The sequence below is a fragment of the Python bivittatus genome, unplaced genomic scaffold (assembly GCF_059951505.1).
Source record: "Python bivittatus isolate LINGU-HERP-01145 unplaced genomic scaffold, Pbiv_v1 ctg000480_np1212, whole genome shotgun sequence".
NCBI lineage: Eukaryota > Metazoa > Chordata > Lepidosauria > Squamata > Pythonidae > Python > Python bivittatus.
In genome coordinates this window covers 89,081,070-89,108,514 of record NW_028277075.1, presented here as the reverse complement: position 1 = coordinate 89,108,514, position 27,445 = coordinate 89,081,070, and the positions used below count along the sequence as shown (strand labels likewise).

At 38.3% G+C, this 27,445-nt stretch overlaps 1 protein-coding gene across 4 annotated transcripts in view; it reads right to left on the bottom strand.

Moving 5' to 3' along the window:
* MGAT5 (alpha-1,6-mannosylglycoprotein 6-beta-N-acetylglucosaminyltransferase) overlaps positions 1-27,445 on the bottom strand; it is a 141,989-nt gene that overhangs the window by 56,929 nt on the left and 57,615 nt on the right. For 3 of the 4 annotated variants that reach the window (XM_088146490.1, XM_088146491.1, XM_088146492.1), the window contains exons 2-3: positions 15,211-15,604; positions 6,941-7,108 (exon numbers count right to left, since the gene is read on the bottom strand). In XM_088146490.1, coding sequence (XP_088002616.1) covers positions 6,941-7,108; positions 15,211-15,451 — 409 coding nt within the window. In that variant the 5' untranslated portion in view covers positions 15,452-15,604. The remainder of the gene's footprint in view (positions 1-6,940; positions 7,109-15,210; positions 15,605-27,445) is intronic. The other variant, XM_088146493.1, reaches the window with a different exon arrangement.

Genomic DNA, 27,445 nt, shown 5'->3' with positions numbered 1-27,445 from the left:
CTGAATATACTTTGAACAAACATTTCTCAACCTTTGTGAAATACAGCCATCTATCATCCAAGTAGGGCAAATAGTGGTCCCAGAAAGGAAAACTCTTTTAACAGCTTTCCAAGGCCAGTCATTCACTTGCAGTGTTTCTCCATTTAAAATAAGTGATTCTCCTGTGTACTGGAAGTACCCTTCTCCCTCCAGGTTATTCAGTTTTATTTTTGAACTTAAGTAAGGTGATTCATTCTTGATGGTATTGTTATCCCTACAAAATGAGCAGGAAGTGACAACCTTAAGTGAATTTGATGAGTTCTGGCAACTGCTCTATCATAACTCTCTGGGTTTCCTAGAGATAGCACACTTCACAAGACATTGTGCTCAACGGGCACACATTCATTCTTACTTCTTGCAGCAGAACTTGCAGTTACATCTCTTTTCTTGGTCTTCTTGCAGATAGCAGTTGCATTCCCTCTAGCCTCTATGCCTTGTATCCTATTTATCACAAATTCTTGTTTCTCCCTTGAAGGCTCAGAACTTCAGAACGCCTGAAAGTTATTTCCAAATTCCAGCAGCATTGAATATCTTCTGAATCCCTTGTGTCTGACTGCCATTCTTATTTATTCAGCTAGATACTTCTGTTTGGTTCTCTTCCTTGTGAAAAGCTGCTTTTCTTTTTTAACTCCTGCTGAAATTCCTTATACTTCATTCATTAAATATTTATCCTCTCTTATGAGCTGATGAATATTCTTTACACCTTTTTTTTTCTAATCTTCCTCAAGCACTGCAATGAGTTTACATTTGTTCCCTGTGTATGTTTGCTGTTCTGGGGCAAGACCACAAGCATACCACAGATATTACGTGTTATGAGTGCTGAATTACCTGTTCCCTGCTCTATCCATTTAGAGGGAAAGTTTGAACTCTACTGCAAATATCTTTTTAGCTTATCTCACTCATTCAGTAAACTTCTTGTCTGGAAACTGATTGATAGCTATGATCAGGGCATTACTGTTTAACCCTACAATCCAACCCCACATGGACTGAGCACCCAGTCCAACAGGTTACATATTTATCAGGTCATTCTCTTCTTCTTAAAGTTCTGGAACAACATCCTATGGACAGATGAGACCAAGATCAACTTGTACCAGAGTGATGGGAAGAGAAGAGTATGGAGAAGGAAAGGAACTGCTCATGATCCTAAGCATACCACCTTATCAGTGAAGCATGGTGGTGGTAGTGTCATGGTGTGGGCATGTATGGCTGCCAATGGAACTGGTTCTCTTGTATTTATTGATGATGTAACTGCTGACAAAAGCAGCAGAATGAATTCTGCAGTGTTTCAGGCAATATTATCTGCTCACATTCAGCCAAATGCTGCAGAACTCATTGGACAGCACTTCCCAGTACATGACCCAAAGCACACTGCAAAAGCAACCAAAGAGTTTTTGAAGGGACAGAAGTGGAATGTTATGCAATGGCCAAGTCAATCACCTGACCTGAATCCCATTGAGCATGCATTTCACTTGCTGAAGACAAAACTGAAGGAAAAATGCCCCAAGAACAAGCAGGAACTGAAGACAGTTGCAGTAGAGGCCTGGCAGAGCATCACCAGGGATGAAACCCAGCGTCTGGGGATGTCTATGCATTCCAGGCTTCAGGCTGTGATTGACTGCAACGGATTTGCAACCAAGTATTAAAAAGGGAAAGTTTGAGTTATGATTATTATTCTGTCCCATTACTTTTGGTCCCTTAACAAGTGGGGGGCACATATGCAAACTGTTGTAATTCCTACACCGTTCACCTGAGTTGGATGTACATACCCTCAAATTAAAGCTGACAGTCTGCAGTTAAGGCACATTGTGTTTGTTTCATTCCAAATCCATTGTGGTGGTGTATAGAGCCAAAGATGTTAGAATTGTGTCGATGTCCCAATATTTCTGGACCTGACTGTATATATATAATGTCAAAAAGTTCAAAACCACTGAAGAACTTATTTCTACAAGGAGTTTCAGTTGTCAATAAATAATCTATTTTTACCAACTATCTTCCTGTTGCAATTTCATCAGGATCTTGCCCTTTTTCAAATACTTTTCTTTTAGTGCTTACATTTTATCATTTATTCTTTTATTTTCAGTATAAGAAAGTAACTTGTAAGTCCATCTATTTTCTGTTCCTATTTATGTTTTTGTTTCGTTTTGCATAATTTAATATTTGGCTGCTCTGATATAAAAGTACTTTGCACAATTTTAATAATATGGGATCACTTTCTGATATGTTTTGAGTACAACCACATTGCTATAAAAACAATAAACCAGTAACAGTTGGGAATTCAATTCTTTCTGAACATGATATATAAAAGCTGTGTCTCATCTCTCATTTCAGGGGTCAGCAACTGTTGCCAATCCCAGATGACATCACAGATTCTCATGCCCTGGCATTCCTTCCCCCAAATGTCTCAACCCTGTGCCAGGTCTTGGCTGTTTTGATAATCTAATGTGTGATTGATGACATCTCATCCTTAGGGTAATGTGGGGTCACCTCTTAAGATGCAGCAGTAGTGCTAATGCCCACAGTTGTTACCTGTCTTTTGCTTTCTTATTTTCTGTACATGCTTCCTCTTATATACTCTGATAGAAAAACTTCCTCCTCTGTATTTTACTAGCTCATTTCTGATCAGAATTTCCCCTATTTCCTTGCATTGGCAAATCACACTTCTTTTCCCTCTGGTTTTTTAAAATGATTTTTTCCCCAAATTATCAACACTATCTCTTTTCCCCTTTCCCCAGCCTTTAATTTTTTTCTATATCTATAGAGAAATACTTGCATATAATATGCTCAAAATAAAAAAAAGATACAAGTAAGTAAAAAAAACCACACACACACAGACATACAAAAGCATCCAAAAGAGTTTTTTTTTTTTCCTTTGTAAAATTCACTTAATTGGCATTCTCTCTGACATGGTAAAATGGCATTTAGGTAATACATAGCTTCAGGAATGAACTTTCAAATGTATTCAATTATCTTCACCTCAATTTATTCAATCCTATCTCACAGGCTTAAACATTTTATATCACTACTGCACAAAGAGAAAATATTTTTGGGTGTGCAAGCTGTGGCATAACTGAAGCAACCTGCATTAATAATTTATCAACGGTAGGGTCAAATTTATGTCTAAATTCAAAATAGGAACTTCCTGCTCATAATAGCCTTTCATATTCAACAACTCTGTAATGGCTTTGTCTTGGATTTAAACTGCTTATACAGAGCTTTTCTGTTTTTAAATTTGAAATGTTTTAACTAATTTCTGACTTCACTGACTGTATTTAGATTTCAGTGCTTTTTCACAACTCTGCTATTTGAAGTCTACGGAATGAAAATCCAAAATATTAAATTAGTGATTGTACAGAAAAAGTGGTTTTATATTGTACTGATGTTCTTTAGTTACACACCAGCCCTCAGAGTACTTCTTTGCTTTCAACAAGAAAACTCTTCAGCTTTTAAGGAGTCCACTGGATGGTACTTGTAGAAAATTTGCACTTTTATGTAGTTTTCCAACTTATATTAGAAATGATGCAACTGGTGCATTCTGGTACATTTGAGACATATTTCACAATGCTGCCGTGTTGGCTGGGAATTCTGATGTGATCCAACATATATGGACAGCACCAAGTTGGGGAAATCTGATGTGAAGAAAAACTTGAACTCTGTAATCAATCACAAATTTTACATATAAATACTAAAGTATGCTTGGCAAAGTTGTAGGAAGTAGAATAATAGAAGGACAACACAAAAGCTCTACAAATAGTCCTCATTGAATGACCACTCATTCAGTGACTGTTCGAAGTTACAAAGGTGCTGAATGAGGTGAACTTACAACTGGTTCCTGTAATTACGATGCTCATAATGTCCTGCAATCACTCAATTGCCATTTGCAACCTTCACTGCCGGCTTCTGACAAGCAAAGTCAATGGGGAAGCTGGCAGGAAATTGCAAATGGCAATCATGTGACCGTGGGATGCTGCGACCACACAGGATTCGCCTAATGACTGCAACTAGGACTGCCACAACTGCCGTTGTAAGTTGCTGTGGCCATGTGATATCACATTTTATGACTGCATCGCTTAGCAACAGAGTTGCCAGTCCCATTTACCACAATTACTATCTGTATAAATGAGATTGAAGAGATTACTGGAATGCCTCTGAAGGAGCTACAGAGTTGTTACTGGAAAAAGGGTCAAGATGACAAACATTTGTCCATGTAGTCACCAGGAGTCCAACCTAATGGACTAATTGTTCTTATCATTCCATAATACCCTAATTAACCAATTCCCCAACTTTCTATGGTAACTACTATATCCTCTAATTAGATGGATCAGAATGCAGCCTGAAGGCTTGGAACATATACAAAAGGCATACCCCGCCCTATGCAGCTCTTAATCTTATTCCTATGAGGATTAAAGTATTCAGTAGTCCATGTTCACATTCCTAATGTTGATACATTGAGGGATGAGATAGGTATGAAGGGAGATTCTGCTTGGACTTCCTTGACCATGAAAACAACAAATTAAATGTCTGCAATGGGATTCTGATTTACTTGTTAAAAATAGGCATGAGTAATCTGTGACTTCAGAACACTCTTTTGCAACCCCTGAAGCTGTTTCCTCCCCCACGCCCAGAAAGTTCTTGCCATGTTGAGACTAGAATGTCATATAAACCCTTACACAGTTTCAGCATGGTTTCAGAAATGAGGAAAAACTTCCAAATCTAGTTCTTAAAAAGCCAAGGGCAGAAGGGAAGCAAACAGAAAATGTCTCTCTCCTCATACATGCTACAGATTTGCCCATTGTAGCCCTCATTCCCCCAAATATTAAGTATAATTGCCAGCCACCATCCCAATTTAATACATGTATGAACTGTCCTTTTGCCTAACAGCACCTGAAGTAAAATCCAAACAATCCAGTTATCATAAAAAACCGTGTGTTCAACCACTTCAGTGCCACAGAATTAATATTAAATAGGACATTAAATACCATTAAAGCTTAATAGAAAATAAGAGTGTTCATTACCCATCTGAACCAAATAGTGCTTACTACCCATCTGTACCAATAAACTCCTGGATAGGAAATTATGCACACTTCTGTCACAATGGAAAACACCACTTTTGCTTAACATAGCATGAGATTATGAGCCTCAGAATTTGTTTTGAGAGCCAAAGTGAGTGCTACAAAAAAGTCTCTCTTGTTTAGTATGTTTCTGTAGGAAGACTGTAAAAGTGGGAAGGGGGGAGCAAGAAGAGTAATCCAACAGCTTCTATTACTAAATTATTGATACTCAAAGATTTTTCTCTATTATCTACTGGCACAATAGAGATCCACAGCAAAACTCCATTAACTCAAGGTCGCACTAAGGCTATCATGTAAATTCAATTATTTGTGAATGTCAAAATCAGTCGATAGATCACAAGCATATAAATTATCTCATTTGTCAATGCTAAAACTGAAATGCAATAAAAACCAGTGAAATCAGAGTATAAAACTGGAGAAAAATGTGCACATAAGCAATATGAAACCAAGGTCAAAGCTGCAGAATTGCTGATCTGAATGGGCACCCAGTGTGAGCATGAAGTTCTTATTTTAACTTTAATTTAGTGCATATCAGCTGCACACAGAGCTAACACTATTAGGCTGCTTGACCATTTTTTTTTGTGGGAAATATTAAGATAACACATTAAAACCAACTTCTGAGGTCTTTGTCACAGTTCTTTTGTATTCTAAACAAAAACAAATCTGATAATGAGCTTCTGGAATTTCATTTGTAGGTTTCTTGGCAGAGCTGGCAGCCAGTTCAGTCTTTTTCTTTCTCTGGACTCTAGCTATTTCTTTTTTATGATGTTCTTATTTGATCTTTTTATTCTGATTCTGTAAGTTGCTCTAAGAATTTCAGCTGAAGTGTGGCTAATAATTTTAACGAAACAAAGTGGCTGAAGTCCTTGAGTACTGAAAACTATCTGCATAAAAGCTAAATACTAACATTGCAAAGTTCTGTGTAAACTTGTAACAGCTGAATCCTGACCATGTTCATTCAGAAATGAGTTCCACTGAGCTCAGCAAGGCATACAACTGCAGCTGACATTTCTTACTCCAGCATACTAGGGAGGAGCTTGAGCACTGTAATCAGTTGTAATCCAAACTGCTGGGTCAAACCCACTACCACAAAACAATCTGGAACTACACCCCTACTTCTAGGCGAACTAGAAAGACTCACGGAGATTTATTTTGTATATGGTAATGGCAGCAAGATTATTATATGCACAGAGATGGAAGAGTGCTGAAATTCTCACAATGGAGGAATGGATTGTGAAAATGTCAGAACTGGCAGAAATGGCAAAACTGACCTGTTTGGTCAGGGAGAAAACAGTAAGTGCTTTTTTAGAAGACTGGAAACCTTTTATGGACTTTTTGCTAAAAGAAGAAAAAAAGTGAAATGATGATTTATGGATTTAATGATTGAAAAAGATGAGAATTAAATACAGGGCTGAAAGGATTTCTGGAATAAAGAAGGGGGGAGATTATGGGTTTATTAATATCTGTCAAAAAGAAGGTTGGAAGTCATCTACTTTTCATTCATTCATTCATCATTCAGTCATTCATTTATTTCTATAGCCGCCCATCTCAACCAAGTGATTCTGGGTGGCAAACAATTCTAAAACAATAAAAACAATACAAAACAATACAAAAATAAAAATATACTGAGAAAATTAAGTTGTTTTTCTCTTTTTGTTTTTATTTCCCCTCCCTCCCTCCCTCCCTCCCTCCCTCTTTTTTCTTTACTGGATTTGTTTTTTACTTATGAAAAAAATCTTTAATAATAATAAAAAAATATCTACTTCTAGGCTATTTTATATCATGCTATAGTACGAAGTTAAAGGGCAAAACCAAACAGTTTTCATACCTACCTGCAACATTCAGCTTTTCAGCTGTTCCCGAACTAGGAACTGCAGTGGTGGTACTATTTGTAGAATTTGCACCTGTGCCATTGATTACAAGGTTATCAACCTTAGACTCAAGCTTCCCAATACGCTGCAATATATTATCCAGTAAGACAGCAAGAGTTTTCTTCAAATCTAAATCAGGAAAGCAAATAAAACCAATTAGCATTATAAAGGAAAACATAAACAAATAGCCAGTCAATATTTTCATTAGTTCAAAGCAATGACACTATATATTCTTTAAGCAAATATCCCTTAAAAGTCTGCAACAATACACTTTATCCAGTTAAATAATGTAAGCCTAAAGATATACCATGTGTATACAGCATTAGCATGTATGGCAATCCATGTTTTTTATAAGTGAATGTATCATGCCAAAAATCACAGCTTTGCTAACTGAAGTGGAACCAAGTACACTACCATTTCTTACTGTACATTCAAACACCAATTCTTCCTTCATCATGCTAACTGCAGCAACTTGTTTCACTCTGCTGGACAACAGGACCACTATACAAATTATAGATATAGGGATAATAGGGATGTGCAAAGTTTTTAGAAGAGGTTCTTTACAATGTGCAGTAGCATGTATGAAGCACCTCTTTTCTAATAATGAAAAACAGCTCCTCCTTTTTCCAGGCTTATGCATGCAGTTGTTTTAGACAGCTGTTTGGTTCCAGCTGTCTCTACATATGCATCACTTTGCTTGGCTTTCTTCAGAGCAAAGTGAAGTTGCAGTACCTGCAAATTTTTGGGGGGACCACTAAAATACAGAAGACATGGCTGCTTTTATAATTCAAAAGGGCTTTATTTGTACTCTCACAGTCATGACAAACCTCCCTCAAAGGCTTTACACAGCCCTAGTAGACAAGTTACTTCATATGTCTCTGAACGTAAAACATTTATTAATCTTATTTTTAACTCATTTATTTTCAAGTCAACTACCAGTTTGTGAGAAATTAATTGTATCTGATAATTAAACCAAAAGAAATTCAGTGGATAGTAATACAGGTGGTCATTTAACAACCAGTTGTTCAATGACTGTTTGAACTTGTGACAGCGCTGAATGAGTGGTAGTTACAACTGGTCCAAGAAGTTCCAGCCATCACAGCATCCCCATGGTCACATGATCATGATCCAGGTGCTCGGCAGCTGGCCCAGATTTTGGTCCATTGCAGCATCCTACAATCACGTGATTGCAATTTGCAACCTTCCCTTCTGGCTTCCCACAAGCAAAGTCAATGGGGAAGCCAGTAGGAAGTTGCGGTCACATGAGGTCCTTGCTTAATGATGGTAATCAGGGACTGCCAGAACTGCCATCACTAAGCAGCGCAGTCATGTGACATTGTGCTTTATGACCGCATTGCTTAGCAATGGAAATTCTGGTCCCAATTACCGTAGTTAAGTAAGTGAGGACTACCTGTAAAAGCCACTGTATAAAGTGTGCATTATTCTGACAGAGGTGATGGTGGTGGTAGAGGTTTTATGTCTGAGTTTTTAAGCTTTTGACAAAAATGACTTCATTTCATTCTTGAAATGAATTTTTTCTACAGAAACTCCAGCATTAAAAATAAATACTATTTCCCAAAGGAGATTTTCCTAAGAAGCCAAATTTCTTGTCAGGGTCCCCATTACTGAATACTTCATATGCAGAACCAAGAGTTTGATAATTATAGCTAACAAAATTATAGCTAAAGAAACCACAAAGTTAACTGAAGTGAAAATTTAGACAGGGTGTCATTTTCTATAATATATTTGGGTTTCCTTGCTGTACAGAATTAAGGTAGAAAACCTTTGCTTTCAGAACAGCTTTTAGCATCTGCTGTCTCACTGAAATTTCTTTTTAAGTTCAAAAAGAATAAATTATTGCCCCTTGTAAAGAGAAGTGGCACATCAATAGTCTTTAAATATATTCTGTTTAAGGACCAGCTAGTACAAATTCTGCTCAGTATGCAATACACAGCAGCAGGATCAGAATGTAAGTCAGCATCCCTTGGCTGCACAGTGTCAAAGGCTACCACTCCTTACAAAACAAGAGCTAATGTTACATGCAGACAAAGCAGTGCAACAGGCACGCTTCTAGATGGTGACCTCCACCTTTCAAGCAAATGCATTCACAGTGGCACCAGGATCTTGTCAGGAAATGAGACAAAAGGTACAAAGCAGCAATTTGGCGTTTGTTCCAAAGAACTGCTTCCACTGCAAACAGGGAAAGGGAAGAAGAAACTTAAGCAAGATGTGAAAGGATGTTAGATCTGACCTGTATGCAGGTCTATTCAAGGGCCTTGGAGTCTTTCCCTTTTGCCAAGTGAACTGACAAAACCAAGTAAGATTTCCTAATGATAAGATGGGGATGTGAAAAAAAGAACGGTTGTGAAGAGGAAACAAGGGGAACAACAGCTAATTTTAAAAAGAAGCAGGTGCCTTCTGGCAAAATAAACAGAAAGGTTATAAAGTGAAAACCAATAGCAAGAGGAATATCCAGGATACATTCCATATAAAGCAGCACTGAACCCATTCAGGAACAGAGAAGCCTTTTTTCCCCCAAGTTGGTTTTGGACTATGGATTATGATGGTTTAGTATTATATATGTATATATTTATTCTCTCCCTCCACCCTTCCTCTCCTTCCACATTCAGGAGAAGCAAATAATACTTTTATTTTAAATTATCTTAAACAGAAACAGAAAACAATACTTCTACTTGTTAGGTAATATTTCATTACTTGCTATCCTGTTGTGATGTTTTGGAAATGATTCATTTTAGTTTTTTATTTTAATATCTTTGGAAAAGTTGACCAAGAAGACATTTACACTATTAAAGGAATCACTGGTTTATTAATTAATTCATTAAATATCAGCACTGCATAGAAAATATAAAGATAATACATAGCATACTCAGATAACAAACATTAGGAACTAAATAAAATTATTAAAAACTGTTACATAAAAAAATAAAGGGGCTACCTTTGCTTTGTATAAAATTATTGGTATTATTTTCTCCTAAGCCTGACACATTGAAAACTGTTAGGACAGAATGTGGGACCTTCTTCATGCAATGCACATACTGTGGAACTGGGCTATTTCAACTAAAGACTCTTCCATTTCTAAAATAATATATCTTCTTCTGTTAGTATCATATGTCCAAGTAATTCTTAAACTCTTTTATAGATAAAGCATAATAAAATATGGAGGGAGAATTCAAGAGGGTACTGTAATTAAAACAGTAATTAAATTTCATTGTCTGTAATGCATCCTCCTACTCCTTAATGTTAGAAAGGACATTATTCCAAAATTCTTCTAATTTCCTCCTACACTTTCAAAACTTTGCTGAGTGCAATTAGTCAACAAAATGATTTTACTGTATATCAAGGAACTTCTGCTGTTTGATAGACTCTTTTAAATATAATCAGAAGTTTCTTACTTACAAATTATGTGCAGAACTTGAATCTTCTATTAACACCTCAAAGTGATGGCAGTTTTATAAAAACTGTACAGTGAAACCTCATTTTACTGGACTTCAATGCCACAGATTTCACATGCAGCAGACCAGATTTCCACTGCAGTTTGCATCATAACCTCATTACACAAATGTTATTTCCATCAATTTACATAGTGACATAATGGAAATGATGTGAACTGTTGTAAATAAATTAAATCTTTGCAATGCCCTACTCTCCAATTCATTGGACTTACCTCAATAATGGATAAGCCCTTTCCCAGTTTCCTCAATGCCATTAATTTCATTTTTTATTACACATAGTTTAGTTTTGCACTATCCATAACAAGTGAAATTAAAGCTTCTTATAAACTATCAAGTTCATCACTGAGTTATTTCAAAGTTCCTAATGATAATCAGACAGAATTTGGATGCAGAGAACATTACTTATAGTGCAAATGCAATTCAGTGGAGAGGCTGTGACACTAATTTCCTGCTTGGGGACTAGCCATTGGCATCTGGTTGGACCCTGTCAGCCCTTTGAGATAGGCCAGGTCAGGTAACAGAGCTATCAGAAATTCTAGAATTCTACTTTATAAATTTAGGCTATAAGAACAGAATTTTTAAAGCCTAACATAATTTCTCCTTCTCTCCCTCTTACACTAAAGAGAGTCAAGGTGGGACAACCTTGAGTTTTTCTTATGCTTTCTTCTTTTCGCGGGCTACACTCATATTTACTAATGTTCACTATGAAGCTTCTCTAAGGTCATCTCTGTGCTTCTCTATAGACTTTAAATGCTGTATTAAATATGTCTTTAAAACAGCAGAAATGTTTTGATGTTGTATAAGCGTTGGTAAATGAACTGTTGTGGAAACTAGGCAACTAGTACATTCCTATTCATTCTAGAAGCTTCTTCCAGTGTCTGGTAATACTGGTATCTTTATGGGATTTGGAGGCAACGTGTCCAAGCATTCAGGAAAAATAATCTTTTGTCTTTTATTTATTTCTGGAGATTAGTCCTATAAATGTTTGGCATCTGCACAAAACAGTGGGGAAATGTCATCAGAGATTTAGAACAGGATATAAAACTGATATTATTAAGTCTAGCTTTCAATTTCAACAGGTATCAAAGAGATTGTAAACATTCTGCCCTGTATCTGGGCAGGGTGGGACTGAATATGGATTAACAAACTAAAGCTTAATACTGACAAAATTCCAACATCAGATAGGCTACCTGTATCACTTCCTGAAAAAGTTAGGTATAGCCACAATAATGAATGCTTCAAACACAAGTTGCTTATAGGAATCCATTCTACATGGGACTTCCCTTGAAAAGCATTCAGAAACTTCAGGCAGAACAAAACACCACCATTTCCCAATCTTGAAACCTTCCAGGAACATGAACTTCAACTCCCAGGATTCCACAAACAGCATGGTAACTATGGAGAATTCTGAAAGTTAAAATCCATCCAGGACATTGTGAAGATTCGGAAACACCTGAATGAGATTGTTAGCTGATGTGTGCTTTGCAGAGGGTATAACCCTAGCTTGGATCAATTGTATTAGCTTTTGGTTTGAATGAAGCCACAGTCTAGAAGCTGGATTTTACTGATAAAACTCTGAGTAGTCTGAAACCAGTGTATCTGAAAGATCACCTTTGCCTGCAGAAACTTAGCCAAAATACATGTTTATCATGTAAAACCCTATATTTGAAACAGGGGCTTTCCCCAGGAAGTACATACTGTATTACTCTTGTCTTAAACTTCATTACTTACTTATAAGAAAGCATTGTCCTAACAAGGGTTTTATAGTGTAGTTAGGGAAGATCAGTATAGCCATTTGCTTTCTGAAAATAATATATACTATTGTTGTATTACTTTTATTTTTACCTTTATGTTCACTAAATGGGGAGGTAAATCAAAACAATTGGGGAAAAAGTTAAATAGTAATGTTTCTTGCCCTTTATGCGATATATTTTTAGCTGGTGCCCTAGCAGCATATTTAATCATGTATTTGCCGTTACACAATATGTTTAGGAAATGGGAGGTTTTTTTTAAGCAGCAGCTCTCTGGCAAAAATTAAATCCTAATTTCTTTTTTTTTTTTTAATACAAGTGGAAAGGCTGAGCTCATGGTGGTCACTGCCAGCTCCTAGATTTTGAAATTTTCTTTATAAAAATAGCAAACAAATGAAACATCATATCCACTATCTGCAGGATTCTTCTTTCCTGTTATGGACAACCACTTACACCAACATTTAAAGAACTGGTAAGCAAATTTCTCATTTCCTGCTCTTCCCTTCTGATGATTCTCTCTAAGAGTAAGTTGGGAATGACTAAATCGTGGGCTTTTGCTAGCTCATATTTTTTCCCTAGCTTTTCATTCCGTATTGAAATACACCCCTGAACGAAGAGATGTAATTACTGCAACACACAATTTCCCTAATTTCAAAAGTCTAAACTCAACTCAGGGAATTCTTGTGTATACATTATAAATATAAACAGCTGTTGAGATCTATGATGATGTGAATGTGCTATTCAGGCTGCTGTAAATATCCACGTTCCAGTGTTCTCCAAGGAACAAAACCTTCTGAAACACCACATCCAGAAAGAGTGTGAGTCTTCTTTGCTGGGAGGGGCATCCTTAACCTAACATTTAAAATTCCCAGAGATCTTCTGCTGTATTTGCTCTGGTTACAGCTATCTTTTTCAGACCAAGGGAGACGTGTGAGGAACCGAAGGAGGTGTTAAAACACATTTTTCCTTTAGCAAATACCCTTGGGATCCAACCAGGTTCTCTGCCTCTTCTGATTTATTTTTTAAATTGTCTGGGAGGCTGGATGCCATCCTGATTTTTATTTCTTTAAATTCTGAAAGGGCTGCTTAAAAATACAAGAGTAGTAACTGAAGCTCAGCAGTTTTCAGTTTGAAGCTGCATCAAATATGAAAGGTTAGAGGAAACTGTCTTCTGCAAAGATACTGTATGGGTATTTCAAGACATTTCTTCTTGCAAATTTTAGAGATAATAAAAAATTGTAAATGACAAACAGAATTTTGGGAGATCTCTAACCCTATATTTTTACTATATAGGAATTTTAGTTTGATATTTAATTTTAATGCATTGTGGCATTTTTTGTCATCTCTAGATGGAGAAGCTCTACCTCTGAAGTAGCAGGCCTACAACTTGAATCTCCTCCCATACTCATAGCTACTTTTGGTTGGGCAGGTGGAGACCATGGCCACATGGGCCTTTGTACAACTCTAGTTGGTGTGCCAGTTGCAGCCCTATCTAGAACAGAAGGACTTAGCCACAGCAATTCATATCCTCATCCTCCCCCAGCTAGACTACTGCTCCCTATGGGACACCCTTTTATGACCATCAGAAAGCTGAAGTTGTTTCAAAATGCGGTGCCCAATTTGTTAGCTGGCATACATTGCCAGGAACATATTACACTCGTGCTCGGGCCCTGCATTGGCTTTCCACAGGTTTCCAGATATAAGTTAACTTCTAGGACCACATTGTCCTACCAGAATCAACCTGACTGACTTGTCTCCGAAGCAGGTGCTGGTTTTATCCCACTTTCATAAAATGGGGGGTGGGGGGGCTGAAGGTGTTGGTTTTCTGTGGCACTGCCTCTCTTTGGAACAGCCTCCTGGTGTTTGCTTTGGACAATGCTGAAAATGTAGCTCCGCTGAAGGGGATTTGTGAGTTGAAAGCTATGCCCATTTTTTATTTTGTATTGCTGTTGAATTTTGATTTTGGCTGGGGAATTGTTTATTTATACATTGATATAGTATTTATATGTATCTTGGACATTTAGATAATGTATATTTGTTTGTTAATCACCAGGAGTCCTAGCAGATTATAATAGATTACAAATTGAAAAAATAAATAGATAATAAAAATGGATCTCATGTTGAAAACCTTGTAATTTCACTCCTCTCTGAATGGATGGGAGAAGACTGGATGCATCTCCCTCTGTCTACATTAAAATATTACATACATACACCCATATATGTGCTCATCTGGAGATAATTATCAAATCAACATCTATTTTACAGTTTTATTCATTTCCTTATTTACTTCACAGATTTACATATTGCCTTTTCACCAAGAGCTCAAGGCGGCATACATGGACGTTTCCCTTCATTTTTATCTCTGCAACAACAACTCAGTGAAATAGCTTAGACTGAATGAGTGACTGACTTAGCCACCTAGTGAGTTTCATCAATTTGAATCTAGGCTCTATAATTAAACATGTTATTAATATACAAGCCATTATTATACATATACTCATTCCAAGACTTCATTAGAGTTGAAGTATTCACTTGCAGCATGCATAAACCTAAATCAGAGGAGGGCATGGATGTTCATGTATACTCTGTCCTTATGTTTCTATGTGACTGGCTGGCTTACAGAATCCTTATACATTTAGCACAAGAATCTGAAGTTTGTAAGAGGAGATATATTATCTATTATCTATTCCTGTATCTCTCCAAAAACAGGGAGGAAGGGAGGGTGGGAGGAAGGAAGGGAGGGAGGGAGGGAGGGAGGGAGGAAGGAAGGAAGGAAGGAAGGAAGGAAGGAAGGAAGGAAGGAAGGAAGGAAGGAAGGAAGGAAGGAAGGAAGGAAGGAAGGAAGGAAGGAAGGAAGGAAGGAAGGAAGTTCTAAACCCTAACTATAGGCTGATGCAGTTGACTTGACAGATACTGATGAAGTCATGACATAGAGATGTATATTTTCGAAATAACTGTCATTATAATAATCACCTTCTATTTTAGGAATCTACTCAAACCTACTCACCATATGCAGTCATTGTCCCAACATAAGGTCCATCCACTACATTTCTATTCTCTTCTGCTAATGCTTTTATGTATCTTTTACTGAGATCCAATATTTGTTCACGAAGCACTGAACTGCTTTCATGCTGAGTCTTCTGTTGAATAGTAAAATGCAGGAGCATCATTCCCCAAATGAAGCCAAAAGTCACTAGAAAGAAGCCAAGTTTCTGAGAGGACAATTTCCATGGAGTGAAGAATGCCATGGCTGTTTAAACACTTCTGGAGTCACTTGGAAAGATTCTGCAGCTCAAACTCAAGATCACAACTCCCAGTGCAGGCAACAAAAATCACAAATTTGAAGTTACTGATTCTGGCTTGTTAGTCAGCATGCTTTCTCATTCAATTCCATCCTGCTGCTGCAAGGAAAAGGAAGCATATGGTGATTTAAAGAAGTAAGTACCTCCCCAAAGTGGTTTTATGTTAGTTTATTTAACACTCACCCCATCTCTCAGTCGCACAATATATTTTCCTAGTGAATTTGTAATTGTTGCAACTCAGTATTTTATGGCATGAATAAGAATATAACAGTCAAAACCACTTTTGGAAAGGCATCAAAAGATGTGTGTCACCAGTTGTAGAATCTATCTTTCAAGAACTTGGAAACAATTTAACAAAGTTTCCAGTTTTCATTTCTACAGAGAGCTTTTTCATATGACAGCAACACAGTGGCACATCTTTAGAAAGATGTGCCTGTACAGCATTCAATTTCTTTCTAGCTTTATTACAAAAATCTGCAGTTTTGATAAGAACAATAGCATATCAAAAAAGTTTTCAGCAAACCTTTCAAAAGGAAAAACAATTATAATAAAAAAGCTTTCCTTAATACCTCTTCTTACATTCCAGTTTTAAGAGTATTAAAAAATCTCATTGATGCTTCTCTAAAAATTAGTTCGGAATGAACCCTGGGTTTTTTCCAGTTTACTCTGTCTTTTCCTAAACTTCACATTACAGGTTGAAATACGCTCCTGAAATGTGAAATCTAATTACTACAATACATAATTTCCCTAAATTTCAGGGAAATTATATGTTCATATTATAAATGTAAGCAGCTGCAATGGTCTGTGAATGTGCCGTTCAGGTTTATTTGTTTATTTAAATTGATTTATTTGGCTGCCCAGCTCATAAATGTAACTCTGCGGAGACATATAAATCAATTTCTGGGTTGCAGAAGATGCCCACATGTTAGTGCTGTCCAAGCCAAGAAAAACTCTTTGCATATCGGTGATAAATGTATGATGACTAATATGTATGAATAAAAGACTTGGAGCATTCAAGTATACTACATTTGAATGAACAGAATTTTGATTTACAAGAAAATTATCTAAAATTAACAACAGCCATGATGATCCATAACAAAAATAGCAACATTCACTCATGCCCTAATCACTTCACAATTGGATTACTGCAATGAGCTCTACATGGGGCTGCCCTTGAAGACTATCTGGAAGCTGCTGCTGGTTCAAAATGTGGCACCATGGGTAGTGAAAGGGGCTCTGAATTATTTACATGTGACCCCACTGCTTTGCGAGCTGCACAGGTTGCCTGTAGGCTTCTGGGTGCAATTCATGGTGATGGTTATCACCTTCATGGAATACGGCCTAATTATTTGAGGGACTACTTATTTCTAGTTGTCTCTGCCCATCTGGCTCAGTTGAGTGATTCCTACCCTTATGCAATTCAGGAAGTTGTTGAAGCCCTGGTTGTTCTTCCAGGCCTTGGGGACAGGGTGACTGGAGAACCCTTTTTGGTTTTATTTCATTTTGGTTTTATTTTTTTGGTTTTGTTTTTTGAACTTCGCCCTTACAGTTTGCAGTATTTTTCTTTTAATGAGTTTGTTTTTAGTTGTAAGATGCCCAGAATCTTACATCTTGGGACTTGGGCGACCTAAAAATGAAATGAAATGAAGTATCTTCAACAAGCAAATTAATTTTACTTTCAGTAAAAGTCCACCCCATTTATGCTGGGAATGTTACTGAACAATCCTGTATCAACACATAATGAGTCTAACACATAGGCATATCTTTAACTGCACTATGCATTTTGAAATCTCCGATTTTCTGCTGAATGTATTTTCTTATACAGCTTAGCCCCACAAAATGGAATCCACCACAAAACATCTGTCCCATTATGTTCACAACCTTCCTGCCTTTTAAAATAAAAGCAGCTGTCCTGTTTTCTCTACCACAGAGTAGAACTCTAATGACTCTGACATTCACGTCCAGCATAATAAAAGACCAGTGCACATTAGATAACCCCTACATTAAATAAAGCCTACATATAATCTAGTCTGGCTGCTATTTGAAGAAATATTCCCCGAGAAAGCAACTAAGTGACAGGCTATACCTTTTTTAGGTGCTCTCCTCTCATCTAGGTTAAAAAACTAGAAGATGCAATCCATAACAAGCAGACCTAAGTGTGTTTTCTGAATAAGTAGTATTTCCATATGAATCTTAGCATCTGGATGTTACTAACTCAAAGGAGGGGGGAGGAAAAGAGTCAGGATTTTTGGTAGGCCATGCAAATTAGGTTGCAACCGTTTTGTTTTGGAGTTGCAAAAGCTTAACTTGTCAAATAGGCCCCAACTACACATAGAAAACATTGCCCAGAATATGCAGTATACTGATACTGAAAGGAATGTGTGAAGGTATAATTCAGATTAGGGCAACCTTTTCATTAACTATTGTCACACCTTGCTCAAGAGGGCCAAATCCCAGAATGGGCGTGGCACGCCCATCCAATCTCCACTGCCACTAAACTCCCACAGCCAGCATTCTCACTCAAGTACTGTATTTTTACGTCTATAAGATGATACTTTTTTCTAAAATCGTTAGACTAAAAATTGAAGGGCGTGTTATGCAAGGAAGTAAGCCGAGGAGAGAACCGTGCGGTTGCAAAACTGCCCATACTTTGTCTCTGCAAACAGGCTTCCTCCTATCACTAGTCTCCAATCACGAGTGAAATAGCTTGTCTCTGCAAACAGACTTCCTCCAATCACAAGCCTTTTGTAACTGACATCAGCTGATGCTGAACAAACCAACTGGAGGAAGTCTGTTTGCAGAGACAAGCTATCAGCAGTTTCACTTGTGACTGAATGTAATCAATTATGCAAAAGAGCATGGAAATAGAGCTGCAGAGAGACAGTTTGGACCTCCTCCCACTGAGTGTATCATGTAAATGTTACCTAATTACTAAATAAAAATGTGTTCTGCTTTATCTTTAAAATATTGACTTCTTAATTTTGGGTTGGAAAATTGGGGGTTGTCTTATACATGGGGGCATCTTATAGATGGAAAAATACAGTAATTACAATGCAAAGCAGATCACAATCAATCACCAGTGCCCAAGTAACAATACAGTAATAGCTGATCAGAATACTATGAGGTAAGATCAAAACCATTAATACTGTAGCAGCAGCTACCTTGATCCCATTACCAGCTGAAGACAACTGGCTGTAGCTTCCTGGGAAAGCCCCCGGCATGTCTCTGGAATATCGCTGTAAATTTCAGAAAGCCATTTCTTTGAGACACTGCTGAAACATATCTCTCTTGGGACTTAGAAGCGCAATTGTGAAGGATGCTGGGGGCTATAGTTCAGCAAGATCTGGTGGGTCAAAGATTCCCCATCCAAGAATTAAAAGATGCTATTTATATTTTACATCAATTTTATCCAACTTGGAAGCCCTTCAGATGTGTGGACTTCAGCTCACAAAATTCCTCACCATGGCCATGCCAGAGAATATTGAGAGTTGAAGTCCACATGTCTGGACATTACCAGGTTAGGGAAGTCTTTAATAAACAAACATCTCAAATGTCATTTAAAAAAAAAAAACTAACTTAAACCTCTCTCACATCATCTGCCTGAAGTACAGAAGTGATCTTATTTAATTTTTTTCCAGTTGAAAATGCTTGGCTTTGAGTTAGTTGCACTGTTTTTTTTGTTATTGTTGCTAATATAATATTCTTGGTTCATATATTCAAAAGATAGAAGAGAAACTATATTTTATTGCCAGTTATTTGCTAAGAGTGAAGAGCCACATTAAACTGACTCTTAAATTAAGACTAATCAGATTAGTAGCAAAAGACCAGAGAGTTTCGTTTGAATGACGAGCAGGAAACCATCATAACCACTATTTTAAAAAATTCTGAGAATGTGCTCCAGGCTTAGAGCTTTCTTACAAATTAAACTCTGCATTATTTCTACCAATGACATTAATGTACCCATCCACTGATAGGCAACTTTTTGCACACTTTGTATTATTCTTCTATGATTCTGACCCACTCTCCTCTTCCTTCAATCTTATTGTCATTATTGCTCAGCTCCCAAACGGCTTGTTATTAAGTCTCAATAGCACTAAAGTGTTTATGGTAATGTCTTTGATGCTCACACTTAGAAATTAATAATATAAAATGGTATTTAAATTTGGGAAGCATTTAGACATCATTTCTTATTCAGTAGTTTTTGATAGGTTCTTCAGCAACTTGTTTGTGTCATAATTATCTGTGTAGCTGGATTTCAGACTGCAAATGTAGCTACAAGCTGTTTTTCATCATTCTTGGTATGGTTCAAATTTGCCGTTAATCAAAGTTAATTGAGTGATTTGCCTTTAAAATCAAAGATATGATGAAAATTTAAAGGCATTATGCATTTCGGTCATCATATGCCTTACTTTATACCATGTTTAAATCCCTTAGTTGTTCATGCAATGTCTTTTATTTAACAGCTTCTCCCAGATTTTAGTCCTGCAGCAACTTTTCACACCAAAGTTGTCAATATAGCTGTATTTCAATATTTCAATAAAGAACTGTTAGTATGAACTATTAACTATTTTGCTTTGTTTATATGCTGTTTGTCATATATGATGGCAGAGCAGCAATATTTTCAATCTGTGGCTTATTTGTTTTTTGAAACCAAATGAGATGAGAATTTAAAGGCATAATGCATTTCATTCAAGAACTGTAGGAGCACACTATTCAGTATTCAATGTGCTTTGATTTAAATATCATTAAAATCTGCCAAGCATTCAGGTATCATCTTGTATTATACAATATACCCACACTTTGGTTTCACTCATATACAGTGGGGCAAAAAAGTATTTAGTCAGCCACCAATTGTGCAAGTTCTCCCACTTAAAAAGATGAGAGAGGCCTGTAATTTTCATCATAAGTATACCTCAACTATGAGAGACAAAATGGGGGAAAAAATCCAGAAAATCACATTGTCTGATTTTTAAAGAATTTATTTGCAAATCATGGTGGAAAATAAGTATTTGGTCAATATCAAAAGTTCATCTCAATACTTTGTTATATATCCTTTGTTGCCAATGACAGAGGTCAAACGTTTTCTGTAAGTCTTCACAAGGTTTTCACACACTGTTGCTGGTATTTTGGCCCATTCCTCCATACAGATCTCCTCTAAAGCAGTGATGTTTTGGGGCTGTCGCTGGGCAACACGGACTTTCAACTCCCTCCAAAGGTTTTCCATGGGGTTGAGATCTGGAGACTGGCTAGGCCACTCCAGGACCTTGAAATGCTTCTTACGAAGCCACTCCTTCGTTGCCCGGGCGGTGTGTTTGGGATCATTGTCATGCTGAAAGACCCAGCCACGTTTCATCTTCAATGCCCTTGCTGATGGAAGGAGGTGTTCACTCAAAATCTCACGATACATGGCCCCATTCATTCTTTCCTTTACATGGCTCAGTCGTCCTGGTCCCTTTGCAGAAAAACAGCCCCAAAGCATGATGTTTCCACCCCCATGTTTCACAGTAGGTATGGTGTACTTTGGATGCAACTCAGCATTCTCTCTCCTCCAAACACGACGAGTTGAGTTTAGACCAAAACGTTCATCTGACCATATGACATTCTCCCAATCCTCTTCTGGATCATCCAAATGCTCTCTAGCAAACTTCAGATGGGCCCGGACATGTACTGGCTTAAGCAGGGGGACACGTCTGGCACTGCAGGATTTGAGTCCCTGGCGGCGTAGTGTGTTACTGATGGTAGCCTTTGTTACTTTGGTCCCAGCTCTCTGCAGGTCATTCACTAGGTCCCCCCGTGTGGTTCTGGGATTTTTGCTCACCGTTCTTGTGATCATTTTGACCCCACGGGGTGAGATCTTGCATCAAGCCCCAGATCAAGGGAGATTATCAGTGGTCTTGTATGTCTTCCATTTTCTAATTATTGCTCCCACAGTTGATTTCTTCACACCAAGCTGCTTGCCTATTGCAGATTCAGTCTTCCCAGCCTGGTGCAGGTCTACAATTTTGTTTCTGGTGTCCTTCAACAGCTCTTTGGTCTTGGCCATAGTGCAATTTGGAGTGTGACTGTTTGAGATTGTGGAAGGTGTCTTTTATACTGATAACAAGGTCAAACAAGTGCCATTACTACAGGTAACGAGTGGAGGACAGAGGAGCCTCTTAAAGAAGTAGTTACAGGTCTGTGAGAGCCAGACATCTTGCTTGTTTGTAGGTGGCCAAATACTTATTTTCCACCATGATTTGCAAATAAATTCTTTAAAAATCAGACAATGTGATTTTCTGGATTTTTTTTCCTCATTTTGTCTCTCATAGTTGAGGTATACCTATGATGAAAATTACAGGCCTCTCTCATCTTTTTAAGTGGGAGAACTTGCACAATTGGTGGCTGACTAAATACTTTTTTGCCCCACTGTATATGAAATTAATGTCTCTTTAAGGGCTTAACAAGAAACTTATCATGATCACACACCTGGTGTGAGTGAGCACCTCTCTCTTAATAGTTTTCCTCACAGATCTCCTTCCAAGTTTAGCTAATGAATGATAACATATATTATCATGATCACATGGAGCAGAACAGAGAATTAGCCTATTAACTTATTGTTTCTATCAGAATCCAACAGGCTGAGATATGCAAGACCATTTAATATATAACGTGCTACAAAGCTTTCAGAGCCATTACTCACACATGTCTGCTTCTTTGAAATTAACTTCCACTATAATTATGCTTGAAATCACATTTTTTCAAATTTAGAAAAGCACTAAGAATGCTTCGTTTTTTTGCATCCCTGTGAAGCCTTAGTATGTCTTTTATTTATTAATATATGGATGTTGATATTATTATATGTTATGGGCCTTTTACTCTAGAGGATCCTTGTTTTAAATTGCAATGCTATAACTTACTACAGTATGTTATAGAATTAAGGCTGTTCTTATTCTACTTATAAACTCTGTTTAGCTACACATGAATAAGTTAAAATTAAAATCCATTTTAAAGGATTTTCAGGGTGGTGTCGGACATTCCTCCTTGAAATTTACTGTGAAAACAACTAATCCTAGGAACTAATTACAGTACTAGCATTTATTAGAAGATAAATATTACAGAATAAGACTTCCAGCAAGTAGTCTTTCAAATGAGACACTTACATAGGTGATCTACAGCAAAAAAACAAAAAAACAAAAACTCTTGTTCATTTCCTCTTGCTATTTATTTATTACAATTATATCATGCCACAATCAGTATGACTCTTGGCAGCATTTTATTTTATTTTTTCAATTTATATAGCTGTCCATCTCAGACGAGTGACTCTGCTAATTGCTTTAGTAGCTACAATTCCTTTTCTCAGTATGAGAAATAACTCTCACAGGTGCCATTACAGATAAATATCCCACAGATAAAGTTAAACAACGGCACAACTCTCAATAATAAAAAGTGTATTTAATTCCATTTCTGAAATCTTGGAGGACAGGCCTATACTTGCATATGGACAGCTTACCCCAAATAGAGCAGCATCTTGAATTAAAAACAAACAAACAAACAGATTAGAAGAACAGATTTTGAGGCAGATAATTTTTTTGCAACAAGTAGAATAAATAGTCATTCACATAGTTACAGGTTTATATACCTACCCTATTTTTTCAACGGGATATATGTTATTTCTCATCAATTATTTATTGCATGCTACATAGAACAAGTAGGCCAAGCTCTTCACCAAAGTACAAATGAGCATCAACCTGACATCAGAAAAAGCAACAGTTAACTGAAAATTGAATCTGCTGACTATAATTCATTAAAGGTGTAATTTAGTCAACTGCAGCTTTAAAGGAATAAGAGTTTGCTGAGTTAAATGAAATACAGTGGGGCAAAAAAGTATGTAGTCAGCCACCAATTGTGCAAGTTCTCCCACTTAAAAAGATGAGAGAGGCCTGTAATTTTCATCATAGGTATACCTCAACTATGAGAGACAAAATGGGGGAAAAAATCCAGAAAATCACATTGTCTGATTTTTAAAGAATTTATTTGCAAACCATGGTGGAAAATAAGTATTTGGTCACCTACAAACAAGCAAGATGTCTGGCTCTCACAGACCTGTAACTACTTCTTTAAGAGGCTCCTCTGTCCTCCACTTGTTACCTGTAGTAATGGCACCTGTTTGACCTTGTTATCAGTATAAAAGACACCTGTCTACAACCTCAAACAGTCACACTCCAAATTGCACTATGGCCAAGACCAAAGAGCTGTTGAAGGACACCAGAAACAAAATTGTAGACCTGTACCAGGCTGGGAAGACTGAATCTGCAATAGGCAAGCAGCTTGGTGTGAAGAAATCAACTGTGGGAGCAATAATTAGAAAATGGAAGACATACAAGACAACTGATAATCTCCCTTGATCTGGGGCTTGATGCAAGATCTCACCCTGTGGGATCAAAATGATCACAAGAACGGTGAGCAAAAATCCCAGAACCACACGGGGGGACCTAGTGAATGACCTGCAGAGAGCTGGGACCAAAGTAACAAAGGCTACCATCAGTAACACACTATGCTGCCAGGGACTCAAATCCTGCAGTGCCAGACGTGTCCCCCTGCTTAAGCCAGTACATGTCCGGGCCTGTCTGAGGTTTGCTAGAGAGCATTTGGATGATCCAGAAGAGGATTGGGAGAATGTCATATGGTCAGATGAAACCAAAATAGAACGTTTTGGTCTAAACTCAACTCGTCGTGTTTGGAGGAGAGAGAATGCTGAGTTGCATCCAAAGTACACCATACCTACTGTGAAGCATGGGGGTGGAAACATCATGCTTTGGGGCTGTTTTTCTGCAAAGGGACCAGGATGACTGATCCGTGTAAAGGAAAGAATGAATGGGGCCATGTATTGTGAGATTTTGAGTGAACACCTCCTTCCATCAGCAAGGACATTGAAGATGAAACGTGGCTGGGTCTTTCAGCATGACAATGATCCCAAACACACTGCCTGGGCAATGAAGGAGTGGCTTCGTAAAAAGCATTTCAAGGTCCTGGAGTGGCCTAGCCAGTCTCCAGATCTCAACCCCATGGAAAACCTTTGGAGGGAGTTGAAAGTCTGTGTTGCCCAGCGACAGCCCCAAAACATCACTGCTTTAGAGGAGATCTGCATGGAGGAATGGGCCAAAATACCAGCAACAGTGTGTGAAAACCTTGTGAAGACTTACAGAAAACGTTTGACCTGTCATTGCCAACAAAGGATATATAACAAAGTATTGAGATGAACTTTTGATATTGATCAAATACTTATTTTCCACCATGATTTGCAAATCAATTCTTTAAAAATCAGACAATGTGATTTTCTGGATTTTTTCCCCATTTTGTCTCTCATAGTTGAGGTATACTTACGATGAAAATTACAGGCCTCTCTCATCTTTTTAAGTGGGAGAACTTGCACAATTGGTGGCTGACTAAATACTTTTTTGCCCCACTGTAAGTTCTCTCTCTTTCACAGACACACACATACACACACATACACAAATATAAGCAGACCACAGCAACCTCCCAGAACAGGAACCAGTCGCCACCATAGTAGCAGACATCCAACAGCAGGTCAAGAACATAAAGAGCTGGACAGCATCTGGCCCGGACATGAGCTACACCTACTGGCTAAAGAAACTAACAGTAGTGCATGAACGCCTAGCAGCACAGATGAATCAGCTGCTAGCAGCAGGCTCCTACCCAGACTGGCTAACACAAGGAAGGACAGTGCTGATTGTCCAACTACCAGCCAATAACCTGCCTCCCCACAACATGGAAAGTCCTATCAGGCATTATAGCCACCAAGTTACAGGACCACATGGGCCAGTACATGAGCACAGCTCAGAAGGGCACTGGGAACAACTCCAGAAGCTCAAAACACCAGTTGCTCATAGAACAGTCGCCTGAGACTCAAGGTTTAGACAGACCAATCTGAGCATAGCCTGGATTGACTACAGGAAAGCCTATGACTCAATGCCACATGCATGAAGCTGTGAGCATTATACAAAGTCCACACTAAGGACCTTCCTCAAGAACTCAATGGGACTGTGGAAAACAACAGTGGAAATCAACTCAAGACAGCTCGCACAAGGGGCCATCAAGTGCAGCATATACCAAGGTGATGCATTGTCCCCGCTGCTGTTCTGCATAGGCTTGAACCTCTTCAGCCAGATAATCACAAGGACTGGATACAGATACAAGTTCAAGAGCGGAACTACTGCAAGCCACCTCCTCTACATGGATGACATCAACCTGTAAGATAAGAGTGAACGAGACAATGACTCGCTGATCCATCTGACATGGATCTACAGTGAGGACACTGGGATGTCATTCAGACTGGAGAAGTGTGGCTGGATGGTAATAAAGAGAGTAGAGAGAGAGAGTACCAGTCTTAAAGGTAGTTAAGACTGATGGGATGGAATTACCAGCAGGGAACATAGCAGACATACAGACCAACTACAAGTACCTTGGTATTCCATAGTCACATGGGAACCACGATGAGGAGGCAAGGAAGATAGCAACATCCAAGTACCACCAAAGGATAAGACAGGTCCTGAAGAGGCAGCTCAATGGAAAGAACAAGATTCATGCCATCAATACATCTGCCAGTCATCAGATATTCTGCCAGTATAGTGAGCTGGCCAAAGGAGGACATGGAGGCTGCTGATATGAAGACCCAAAAACTCCTCACAATGTACGGAAGTTTCCACACCAAGTCCAATACCCAGAGACTGTACACCAGCTGAAAAGAGGGCAAGCGGGGTCTGGTGAGTGTCAAAGCCACTGTCTTGGATGAAACCCAGAGCATCCAAGAGTACATCAGTAAGATGGCACCCAAAGATGAGCTGCTAAGAGAATGCCTGATGCAGCAGGGGAGGAAGTTCAAGCAGAGGAAGTCCCATGGCAAGACAAAACCCTGGATGGGATGTACCATCGGCACTGGGAAATCCTACCAGTGGCTGGAAAGGGCTGGACTAAAAGACAGCATTGAGACACTGATCATAGCAGCACAAGAACAGGCACTAAGCACCAGATCCATAGAAGCAGGGGTCAACCACACTAGACAGGACCCAAGGTGCAGATTGTGCAAAGAGGCCTCAGAGACAGTCCAACACATAGCGGCAGGGTATAAGATGCAGGCAGGAACAGCATACACTGAATGGCACAACCACGTAGCTGGCATTATGTACAGGAACATCTGCACAATGTATGAGCTAGACCCTCCCAAGTCCAGATGGAAGATTCCACAGAAGGTCATGGGGAATAACAGGGCTAAGATCCTGTGGGACTTCTAGATCCAGATGGACAGGCAGGTTCTAGCCAATCAACCAGACATTGTGGTAACAGACAAGGACCAGAAGACAGCAGTGGTGATAGATGTAGCAGTTCCAAGTGATAGCAACATCAGGAAGAAGAAGTATGAGAAGCTGGAGAAATACCAGAGTCTGAAGGAGGAACTAGAGAGGATGTGGAAAGTAAAGGCTGAAGTGGTCCCAGTGGTGGTAGGAGCACTTGGGGCTGTGACTCCTAAGCCGGGAGCCTGGCTCCAACAGATCCCAGGAACAACATCACAGGTCTCTATCCAGAAGAGTGCAGGGATAGAAACAGCTAAGATACTGGGCAGAACCCTCAAACTCCCAGGCCTCTGGTAGAGGACCAGAGATTGAGGAAGACACATACCACCTATAGAGGTTAGAGGTGATTTTTATATATTTGTTAGTTTATTGCTATCAGGATATCAAATATCTCCAGATATGTTTTTGTAAATGGCCACTGTTAGTAATGTAATTATCACCATATACTGTATTTTTTCCACAATTCAATAACCCCTATTTCACTATTTATACCTATATATGACAGTTATTAATGATAATGCATCATGCATCTGATGAAATGGACTGGATAGGATTAAACAAAATCCTTAATATGTTTACTGATATAAGA